General features: G+C 41.5%; 1 protein-coding gene across 1 annotated transcript in view; it reads left to right on the forward strand.

Moving 5' to 3' along the window:
- The window catches only part of LOC117204750 (neuroligin-4, X-linked-like), a 222,932-nt gene that overhangs the window by 207,733 nt on the left and 2,788 nt on the right, over window positions 1-12,411 (forward strand). Inside the window, exons 6-9 of the mRNA XM_033442473.1 lie at window positions 1,964-2,176; window positions 2,362-2,500; window positions 10,709-10,860; window positions 10,955-11,067. Coding sequence (XP_033298364.1) covers window positions 1,964-2,176; window positions 2,362-2,500; window positions 10,709-10,860; window positions 10,955-11,067 — 617 coding nt within the window. The remainder of the gene's footprint in view (window positions 1-1,963; window positions 2,177-2,361; window positions 2,501-10,708; window positions 10,861-10,954; window positions 11,068-12,411) is intronic.

The following is a 12,411-nucleotide window of genomic DNA, read 5'->3' on the forward strand; positions in this document are numbered from 1 at the left end:
ATTCTTCCCCGAGATATTACAACTCCAACGACACCGTGTTTTTGATTTCGTTAATTGCATCGTCATTCGTCCTAGCAGAAACTTGTTATTAGTTTGAATCGAAAGACGACAACTCGAGCCTCCTTTTCACTTTATCATTCCTTTACCCTTTTGTGCTTGACCGTCGTCCATTTGTTTAAAACTCGGTTTCTTAATTTCCGCTCAAATCGTTCGTATTCATTTTCCACTACGATTGCTCCCACTCATGAACCACCGTTTTGCTTTTAATCGTTTTACACCTGCGGCGAACACGTGTACGCGCGGCACTTTTAATTACTCGAGTTTCCTTTTAGAAGTTTTCGTTGTTGCGGCTGGACGACAAGGTACGTCCCCTTTGTCCCATCGTTTCCTGACGAGTCTCCTGTCCGAAACGCAATTCCGTTTGTTGGAGTAATTTAACGATTGCGACGTTTAGCCAGCCAACACGGCGAGCAACGATTCGAGTATTTATAGAGCGGTGTATCGTCGTGGAAAAATGTTTTTACCCGTCGCGTTCAACGAGAAGAGAACGGAGTCGCACAAAGACTTCCGACAACGAATAACGAAACGGCTAAATGTCGACTGGGGCATAATTTTATGAGCATTGGCTGGTAGAAACGAAAAGGTAGTTGTTTTTAATTTCCAAGGAAAAGATCATTAACATGAAACAATTAGAGGGACAGCAAAAGAGCTCGACGAGCATATTCAAGCACGGTGTATTAACGTTTTGCGGTCGTATTGAGGTAAAATGGGTACTGTAGCGATCAGAATTAATTTTCATTTAGACTTGAAAAAGAGAATCTTCGAGTGTCCTAAAATAATATGCGAGCAGAGAACTGTTAGACACAGAACAATTCCGAAATCGTTGAATTACCCTCGTCAACTAGTTCTCTACGTTTCGTCCTTTGTCGCGATCGGTCTTTGTTCCCCTTTGTCGTCGCGATTCTTTCGAACGTTCGTGCGTTTCGTGCTTTCACTCGTGTTCCATTCTCGATCCATTCTCGATCGAAGCAGTAGCCTTTCGCTGCAACGCCTTTAGCCCCGCGATAAATAAATGATCCTGCGGAGGTTTCGCGCTATCAGACGCGTAACGATAACGTTAAAGGGAATGGAAATCGTTGAAACGAGCCGCGTTTCTTCCCGCCGACGTTCCTGTGAGTATCGCTGAATGTCCCGGTTCGCTGAGAGCGCCGAGTTAATTTGTCTCGAATAGAGAGACTCTTTCGCTTTCCATCTGTCTATCTATTTCTATTACCTTCTTTCATCGGGTGAACATTGGACGAAGAATCAGGAGGAATGGAACAGCTGAACCGTGTGTGTAATTATGTTACGTTTAATGAAGAAGACGATGGAGCGTCAACAAAGGCGCGTTCCATTTCTACGCCATGTACATATACACACGCGCACTCTGTTCCTACGAACGTATTAAATTTCAAACAATTTTCCTTCTACCGTAGTACGAGGAATATACTTGCCTTGTCAATTACAGTTAATGAGATCGACGCCTTCGATTAGTTTAAAGAACAGAACGTCATCGATCTTTTTTTTTTCGTCGGGAAAGTATGCGAAATGTGAAAAGAAAAATAAAACGAAATATAGAAACGAGTACAATAAGTATGATCAATAATACGCCATTCGGACGTCCTCCATGACATTTTCGCAGTATTTTCCTCGATAATTAGCCAGAATAGAATCAGGATGTAGATATCCATGTATTTGATATATTGATCAGCGTGTAATATTTGTTTCATCGTTCGTGTTCGAAATGATACGTAAATATGAATAATCCCGACATAATGAGGCAAAACTATTTACATCATTATGATCTGTCAATGAAATGCCATTAAACTCTGTAATTAATACAGCAAACAATGTCACTTGCCCAAGCTTCGCCAGTAAAAAACGGCTCAAACAATTTCACATTGATTTACCATTTACATTCCAGATACGATCTGATGATCGGTGTTGTCCGATCGGAGGCGTATTTCGCTTTAACGGCGGATGACGCGCAGTACGGGATCGAGGCTGACAGAAGAACAAAAATTCTACGCGAGTTTGTACGTAACACGTACACGTATCATCAAGCAGAGATCTTGGCGACGATAATCAACGAGTATACCGACTGGGAACGACCTGTTCAACATCCAGTGAACATAAAGTGAGCGCAAAGATTAAACTATGTCCTTTCTCGCAACCAATTTCTAGGAAAGTTCTAATACTCTTGTAAAACGCGACTTGCATCATTCTCAATGCACGTGATCTTAGCCGATCCGTTCGAATTTTCATTTTGCTTGTTTCGCAAACTTCCATTTATGAAAGTACTTTTTCCTTTCTGTGTTGCAGAGACGAAACCTTGGAAGCTTTAGGAGATGCCAACACCGTGGCACCGGCTACGAGAACAGCAGACCTTCACAGTCAATCCCATCGAAACTCTTACCTGTACGTGTTCGATTATCAGACAAAGTTCGGCGATTATCCTCAGGTACGTTTACAACGATTCAGCTTTGCTAACAAAACGTGTAAGCGAGTTAAAAAGTTCTTGGAAGTAACGGTAACCGCGATAGGAGGGCGAAATGATCCATAATGCAATCAGGGAGCCAGTCATTAACCCACATCTCGTATATTTTATTACTAACGATGATACATTACGCCATTTCTTCGCATATTCACCGTGCCTCCTCGTTCATTCAAATTTAAATCCCATTCTTCAGGCCGCGCATCCGTTTCCACCATGACGTTTCGTAGTTTAGTGGCGCAAAATGAAAGGCGCTTTCCATTGCCGGAGTACGAAGCGTGAAACTAGAAAAATTGCGTTTCGCGTGGCAAACGGAATCGTCGATCGATAAATCGTGTTTATAGAGGATCGATCAAACTGGTTCTTTCGATGAAAATTCCTTTTCGTTAAGTCGAACGTTCTTCAGCGCTGCTCGTCTCACGCGTTTAAGTATAAAATATTCTACGGTGAATTAACGAAAGAGCAACAAACAAGAGATTATACCTGATAAACGTGTTAATTTATAATTTGAGAAGCACCGGCTAATTTTGCACGGCTTTGCATCGTATTTTGAAACGGCGAACGCCACGAATTTTCCCTTTGTAATGGTGGTTTTGTGTTTCTCGGGGAGAGTTCGTTCATTATCGTAAACATAAGCTCGACGGACGTATTGTAAACGAGGTAAAATGTATTCTTCTGTTTAAATTGGGCAATACTTTCCTGATATATTTCTTCGCGTTGACGGACGTCGTAAAATCACAGCAAGACAAACGAAATCCCAGTCTTTTTATTTCACGCGAGAACAAATCAACACGCTCTACTGCAAACGTCTGAAATAAAAGAAAAACCAGAATATAGAAACGAAAATAAATGAATAACGCGAAATTGATTCAATGAAAATGTAAATATAACATCGAAGAGATTCGTATGAAATATTTCAACATCGTTAAAACCTTTGTCGTGTAAAATTATTCAGTTACAAAATTCACCGTGAAAATTAACAATATCTTTTTGGAACTTTTTACAAAACCAAGATAATACGCTCCTTCTCAATAGAGTGAAATAGGTCGTCAAAATTAACTTGGCCCGGCATTTCTACATTTCGCAGCGTTTCGAAGCTTTTACATTTTTTACACCATGTAGATAGTTATTTCTCAAACTTGTCTAATTACGAAAATAATTTCTCCTTACATCAAACGAACCAGGATCCATTATCGAAGCTGTAATTCGTTGTTTCTTGTCCGCGGAAAGATAATCGTTAGTCGGTAGCTCGATATTCCACTTGGAAAACGAAAAAGAGAAAAAAGGATTTCGAGAGAGCGAATCAACGAGAATTCGTGGTAACTTCCTGTAGAGTTAGCTGTATTTACGCGTCTACGATATCACGAGATGTACATTTCCAACAAAACTGGGGACACAGAGGAAATTTTTCGTGCAGTCGTTCGCTAGTTTCCTGGTTATTTTCCGCCTAATTACTTCATTTCGTTGATAAAACGTCGCACCGAAGGATGGCACAGAGAATTTTCGACACCGCGCAACTAAATTTTTTGTTCCACTTCTATTCTATAAACTTAAAGAATACGCGATATAAATACAGCAAGCGAACAACCCCAACGGGCAAAGTTTTTCCACCGTATACGCTTCCACGTTGCTTGATACAACGTTCGAAGAAAAATGTAGCAAGTGATGATAACAGGTGGAGAAAAAAACGATAACAACGGTGGAAGAAGTTCTACCGCTGCGCGTTGGAACTACGGGAAACTTTGGATTTCGAAAAATGTTTCATTTCGACGTACAAAAATTGAAATAACTACGGTGTATGCGAAATGAAAATTTCGTGTTTTATAACAATTACTTTTTCCCCGGCTATTGAAATTAGAATTATTAGAAAGAATATAATTTCACGAGTTTTCGTAAAAAGGTGACCGCTACTCCATTCGAGATAAAAGGTTACCGTGGCTGAGTGAGCAAAGTGCTTGCCAGAAAATTGACTCGAGTTCGAAACCTCATGGTACTATCCTGATATTTCCTCGAAAATGTTCACGTCCTATAGTTTGTTGTACCTGAAAGATCATCGAAATCGAGACTTTAGAGAATTTTCCTATTCAGAAAAAAAAAATATTCTCACATTATTCTCTCTGTTCTAGAAAATCATAGAACATTAATAAGCTTACATAGAGAGGTGGTATTCGATCGTTCTGCAAATCCTGACGCGTTAGCTGTATCTGATTTCTGAAACTTGTATCCATTCCACCGCCTGCGGCTGTAGGAAAGTGAACGAAGAACAGTTTGAAACTGCGGCAGATGAATTTCCCGAGTACGATTATATTATTACCGCATGCACGTGTACATTACGCGGTATATCTTGGACGCGTCGCTTCGCGCAGGAAGCGGATACGTGCGAAGGGAAATTGTAAAATTACGGGAGTGCAGCGACGCGCGAGATCGGTTGTGTGTCACGTTAGAACTCGGTGTTTCCGGTCGTAGTTTCGGTTCGCCGCGGATATACTCGGTTATCATCAACGCCGCCCGATAACGTTACCGATAATTTCCTGAACAATTACGGAGACGACAAGGGGTGGGGGCGGCGGTGGTCGTTATTTAAATGGAATTGAAAAAGGAAACGGGCGCGGTTCGATATGGGCGACGTTAATTGCGGAGAAACCGTACAACGCCCGGTAATGAAATTAATTTCGAAGCGATGTCGCAGAATTTCGAAGAATACTGGAGTGGAACGATGGAGGGAATGACTTCCGGAAAAGCGGAGGAAAAGCTGGGTAACGGTGGGAAAATTACTTCGTCTAATATTATGATATAACGCGCATACGCTACGGTTGGAAAAAGCTTGATAAATATATGTAAATACGTGAGTCTCCTGAATGGAGGCAGCGCGCAAGTAGAAAAAGTACGTATTGGTCGGACGAGCCAGTTGCGCACGAACTGACGAAAGAAAAAATTTGTAATATACGATACGAATAAGTGGATGCCGTTAAACGAAATTTCCAGACACGTGGTCCCTGTATATAAATGTAATATAGAGATGTTTCGCGTAGAATCGGCCGCAGAAAATCGAAATCCAATGGAAGGATGTAGCCGTTATTTATAACGATAATCGAAATGACAGATCCCATGGCATCGCGGGATTTGTTCCAATAAATGCGAAAGAGAACGAGGGAATTACAACCTAGAAAGGATTAATATTCAACGAACCCGCTTCGAAACCCGGATAGAATTCCAAGAATTGGTAAAACGAAGCGCTCATCGATCGGTTTGCGTGATATTATACATCCTCGTGGAACGTTCCATTAGCAAAGGTTTGATTAATCAAAATCAAGAAGCTCGTAAGATCTTACGAAATTGAAGTTGCAAATAAAATAGCTTTCGGAAACCTTCAATTTATCTTTTCTATTCAAGCTAAACCTTTTCGAAAGCTACGACGATCCGAGGTTTTTTAAAAGTCTTGGGAACGATTTCCCTTCAGCCGTTGCGAAAAATTTCTGTTACTCGTGTGTCGAGTTTGCAAAGTGAGGCTGTGTACGCGTCACCGTCAAAGTGGAACTGTGTAAAGACAGAGTGGCAACGGAATTTAGATTAAACTTCCGTTTGCCAATTACGCGTGTATACAGACGGCTTAAAGGGGCCCGGTAGTTGAAGGGAAACATGCTGAAAAATTCTGAGGTCCGCGTTCGAAATAGATACAAAGACTACGCGGTCTTATTAACGACAGCGTTGCGGCAACGAGGACGAGGATGTCGAAGAGAAGGATCGACTATCGATACCTATTACTAGAAATATAGTTACCGGGACAAGTTAATTTCATATTTTATAATATTTGCCCTTTGGAACATCGTATCAAACGGAAAGAACTACTAAGTTTCGTAAAGGCTTCAAACTGTTTTTGATGGAGTACGTTGGGCCATCAAGGAGAACTTTGACGTTTTGCCTCCATGGAAAAATTATTCTATAAGACTAAAGAGGTTAAAAAAGGGAAGCAGAAAATTACGAATCGGGGTAGAGGAAAGGAATGAAAATCAAAGACGGTTGAGTGGACGTATTTAAAGTCCTTAAGAATTTGTCGATCATTTTCGCTCGAAACATTTTGCCGGATCGTTGATGCTGGATCTCAAAAGAGTTCCTTGAAGGATTGTTTTCAAAGATCGATCGATCGATCGAAAAAAGTTGGAAACTAGAGAGAAGAAGAAAAAGAAAGAAGAAAAGAGGCAATTGATTATTAACGTTGAAATTGAACTCGTTAATAGATTTCCATAACGAATAATTAATAAATTCGACGCTGATACGTCGAACAATTTGCATTTATAATTCGCGATTCACCGAGTTATCGTCCGAGTAATCGGCGAAAATTGCGAAAACGGCAGGCAATGCTGCGCTTCGTCCGGCCATTGATTTTAGATTCGCCGACCAAACATCATTAAATATTTCACTCGCGAATATTAATAGAGATTAGAAGAATTTCGTTAACCTGCGCTCAAACTGAAATTAACTTCCGCCGAAGAAACAAATTTTTACTTCGCAGAAACACTGCTGAAAGTTTCTGAATTTAAAGGAGACGGCGTTTCCACTGCCGAGAATTCGGTTACCTTGCAGAGTGAAACTTTCATCGGTGAAAATGTTTCAAAAATGAGGAAGGAAACAGGTAGTGTAACAAGAACGATAAAGTTAATTATCGTAAGGAACAGCGGTATAACGCGAGATGTACGTTAATCAGAAAAAGGTGAACAAATCCTTCGAGATTAGTCGGAATTTTAATTGAGTTGTAGCACATGTCGATCCTTTTACTCGCATAAACGCGATCTGACACTTTGGCAAAATTCGAATTTCCATCGTTAATTTCGTCGTTGTTTTAGAATGTCGGTGAATATCAGATTAGGTATCCGAAATAAATTCAGGCGACATCAACTTTTAATTCGAATCTTTCCTATAAAAGAAATATACCAGAAGCGTTAAAATTGAGATTATAAAGATTTCTAAAGCTTCGCCGAATAAAACTCCCAATAAAATCCTTTTATACGCGGACAAAAAGAGCCACCGAAACATTACAGAAAGCAAAAGCTTTATCAGGGGGACGATGATTCTTCGGAAATTGCTTTTACTCGAACGATCGCCGACCGTTAAGTGGAACAAACTTTTTACTATGAGATAAAAGAGCCGAAGAACGAGAAAAAAGCACGCGAAACGTGCAAAACTGTCGCGTTATAAGGAGGAGGACATCAAAGGCAACCAACAGCGCGGGTTTAAATTTAAATTTAGATCATCGAATGTGCACCGTCCAATCGTTTATGCAGTAACCATACAGAAGAGCATTAACGCCTTCTGATATAATCGTATGAATTGCAGTACCGAAAGAAACGTTTGCCTCTCTTCGTTTCACCCTGTGCTTCGTACCATAAATCAAATTTCCAGTATTTAAAGCGAAGTTTATACAAAAATACGTGTGAGAACTGTGACCGGTAATCGCAAATAAAAGCAAGAAAAATTGTAGTTATCGTCTTTTTGTTCCTCGAAATAACGTCACGATATTCTCCACGTTCTGCTTTTGTCGTCACGTCGGAATATTCGCCAGAAAATTGCAAATTCGGTAACGATGTCGATTGCAACCAGGGAAGAAGGGTGGCGGTATTCTCATGCAAAACGAGAAGGCAGAGAACAGCGAATGAAAGGGTTAGCAAGAAATGCAGGCTGCGTATTAGGGGCTAGAGCATGGGAAATTTACAGAAGAACTAATACCATCGACGTAGCATGTAGAAAGAAGAAAGTCTGGCATTCTCGAAGCAGCGGAGAAGAAAGGAAAGGAAATAAGCCGCATGGAAAAATGTCCATTATAAAAATTCCAGTCTTTTCTCATAGAAGACGCGAGAAACTATTCCCGGAAGCTACGGCCGAGTTCTCGAATAGACAATACAAACGCTTCCGGCCGTTCGTTTTCGTGGCAGCGCGCTCGTCGAGCGCAGCGGTGTCCAGCGTGGCAGAGAGTCGGACGTATCGATTACATCTGGACGAGGGAAGCGAAGAAAGGAGCTGGACGAACGAAGGAGATTCTCTGACTGTGCGAAAGGATACGAGATTCATGGAAACGGAAGTGGAGAGTGTGGATGAAGAGAAAGGGCAGCGGGTCAGAAAAGCTAAAGAATAAAATTCAATCCGGTAAAACTCGTTGAGGGAGGTAAACAATGGCGATTCGTAATTAAAACGGACGAAAAAATACAGAGTAGCGGCCGGTGATGAAAGCGACAGAGCAAATAGAGGCAGTCGGTGTTTCGGGGCATAATTAACGGGGCAGCCGACCCGTAAAAACACGGAAAGAAAAGGAATGTAAAATTGTATAATGACATAGGACGAGGTTTCGAGGAAGAAGAATTTCTGGAAGGAGAAAAACAACATCATCGCGTAACTAACCTGATAATGACTCGCATTCAAAGATCGTGGAAAGGATAGAAAACTAGCGAGAAGGATAGAGGGCATCGAAGAAGAGGCACACGATCTGTCTTTGCGAATTGTCAGATCGACGAAATCGTGTGCGTACTTGTTTGCCAAACTATTCGCTGAAAGATCTCGAGATCTTTTCACTGTAAGGGCAAAAGTTCATCCAACAGTTTCACGGGAGTGACGGCGAAGTTACAGAGTTAGTCGAGCAGCTACTACGACCAGAGACTCCTTGATTGATATCCGTAATACGGTGGCAAAGTTTCGATCTTTGGAACCATTGGTACGCTCAGGAAGAATCTTTGATTGAATGTAGATTATAAAGACAGTATCTACCATAGTTTGATGGTGTTTGCCAACTCTTTTGTGCGAGAACGTAACGCGGAGAGCCGTTCCGTCAGAAAATTGAAAATAAGCTGAGGCAACGGATTCAGTGAAGTGCAACGAACTACATGATTTTCAAAAGGCAACAAAGTCTTACGCCGCGAATCGATAAGGAAAATATTAGGAAGGAAACGGAGGCGCTACAAAAGATGCAGAAGGTCTCCATTACTCCGGCAAGCTCAAAGGGAATTTTCTAACCTGGAAGTTTCGATCTCGACCAAACGAATCGTCTTTATTTCTTCTCTTTCGAACTTCTCGACCCAAAAATCCATTCGATCGAGAGAAAATCATCGCCGGGGATACAGGAAACAGCCGCCGTTTCGTTTGCAAATTGAATATTCGACGTTGCTCGTAAGAGTAGATCGTTTAACACCTTTGACCGCATTAAAAGCGCTTTATCGGTTAGACTTTGCAGAAATGATGGCGAGTTTTTTTAAACAAACGCCGTATTTCACGTTTCTCCATATACTCGCGCGTTGCTGCTCCTATTTTCAACATGTTAGTAAATTTTCCCTCGCAGTCTCAAAGGAGAAAAGGATATTTATGCGGTAAACGACCTATGCAGAATTAAGTCTGGAAGCAGTGAAGGATTTATCGCGTGCACCATGTTTCTACTTTATGACGATAGTCTTGTTTCTGTGTGTTTTTCAACATGCCACCTCATATTCTCTCTTAGAGTAAAATTAAATGCATATTACATCTCGTATCTCTTTGTAACGTCTTGCAGAATACTCGTCTGCTGATACTTTCTGTGTCAAAAAGTGGTAAAATTTATCCAGTAAAAAAAGCTGCTTCTAATTATAAAATTGCGCGAATCTTATAAAATAGCAGCGAACAAAGTCGAAAACAATTTTCCAACGAACTATAGTCGATGGGTAAGTAGAAGATTGCGAATTATCGATTTTTGTGGAAAACAAAGAGATGGAAAATAGGAGACGTCTCTTTTCCTCTGGAACGAATGATCGTTCAGAGAGGGAACGAAAGGTTTCCAAAGGGCAGCAATTGCTTTCTCCATGGTCAAGTCGAACAACTAAGAGGTCAGAGTAATCTCGAAACCGGGATAGTCGAGCACATATAATGGCGTGCTCATTCCGTTCTTTCCTCCTCTCAATAGCTAGAAAATCCTTTCTCCATTTAAAATACGGTCGACATCCTACGTCGTTAAAATGCCATCAATACTTTGGGACAGACTTGCATTGCGAGCGTGACTTGTTTATTCTATAAACCGAAAAAAGCAATCTTTAATTTTCCTTCGTCGATTCATACCGAACTATGGCAGGAGAATGATCTTTATTCGCAGAAATCTTTATTCGACGATCTTCCAATTTTAAACAGAAAAAGGAGGGAATTTCACGAATATTTTATTCGCAGAGACCAGGCTGCATCCACGGCGAGGACCTACCATATTTTTTCGGAGCACCCTTGGTAGGTGGTTTATCCCATTGGCCCAAGAACTACACAAGGCCAGAGATCACTCTGTCCGAGAGCGTGATACTCTATCTGACGAACTTCGCACGCACCGGGTGAGTCGTGAAATAGTCATTTTGCAGCACTAGCCCCGGCTATTCCGATTGTCCAAACGAGAAATTAACGATCATCCTGTGTATACGCTGACAGAAATCCGAACGAGGGAACACCGGACGTTGGACCGTTGAGACCCGAGAGAACAAAGTTGAAGAACATCGATTGGATTGCTTACGAAACGGTGCACAAGAAGTACCTGAGCATAGGTGAGGCTGAAATTGAGTTTGCCTAAACTTTTCAGTCGATCGTCAGTAGTAAAGTATTTCTAACAAAAGTAGAAGGGTTTTTATTTTAATTAGAAAGAGTTCCATTTAAGTTCCAGTACCATTTATGCATGGCTGTAACCACGATTTCCAATACCACGAATCTGGTAGTTTGAATTTTCCATCGCGTTTAACCATCAAGGGCCCGAGTTATCGCGACAAGATGGTTCGAAATTGCGAGAAAATCCGCGTATCACGAACCGGTGTTTCGGAAAGTGTTCGATTCCCACGGATTCTAATTCCCCTCGTAATCTCAGCTCGCTAGAGTTTCCAATTAGCCTCAGTTTTCACAATTCTACGTCAGCACGAACCTCGAGATTTACGAGGTATTAATCGCTTAGAGACGGAGTAAAGGTTATTCGTTAAGGAGATTCTCGGAAAACTGAAACGAATGGAAAAAAAAAACGTTTTGGAGTATGTTGTTCCCTGCATTCGAGGAAATCCCTGCGTCTCGTTTCGAGATAGAACCGAGAAACTATTATTTAATCCGATTATTCCGTGAAGCGTGTATAATGAACGTAGTCTTGCAGGGCTGCCACGCATCTCGTACGTGTAACTAAGAGGATCAGCGAAAATTTATTTGCATAATTCTCATCTTCATCGTGGGACGGGAAGAAGAGTTTGTCAGGAACGGACAGGACTCGCTTTACTGTTTAACGTTCCTATCTTCGGATCGCGTTGCGACTTTGAAATAGAACGCCATTGTGAGAATGGACTCGCCCCTCAACTGGCTCCGATTTGCACCGTTTCTTTGCTTCTGTCCATCGTTTTCGAGAAAAAAAAAAAAAAAAAATAAAGAAAAAACGGCGGAAGATGAAAGGAGCGTGAAATAAAAATGTAACTTCAAACACCAAGTTGCTCTTTATTGGATGTATGGAAAATTCGTCCCTTTGTTGGACTCTATTTTTGATCAAAATCAACTTGTAACATTTCATCGTGACTTTACGAAAGTCGACGAGAGGCTTCCGCGTGTCGCATTAGTCTTTGACTCTGATCTCTCTCGAACGCGATCCACTAAAACGAGAGAGGCAAAAAGGGATGGAAAATCGTCAGGCCGAGCAGAACACATCGTTGGCGCATGAAAGTTCGCTCGGTAGGGCGCAGTCTGGCTCGAACAGTGCCATAGCGCAGCCGCAAGTAGAAAAGCCGGCGCATAGTCAGCCTAAGGGGTTGATGTCTAACTCTCTCGTCCTATGACCGTCGCCGAGTGCTGGAGCTTTGAGGCGTACTGACTAACGAAGCAGCCTTCTCTATGAGATTACCACGCGACAATAATTAATTACCCTG

Source organism: Bombus bifarius, unplaced genomic scaffold (assembly GCF_011952205.1).
Source record: "Bombus bifarius isolate JDL3187 unplaced genomic scaffold, Bbif_JDL3187 scf7180000007979, whole genome shotgun sequence".
Classification (NCBI taxonomy): Eukaryota; Metazoa; Arthropoda; class Insecta; order Hymenoptera; family Apidae; genus Bombus; species Bombus bifarius.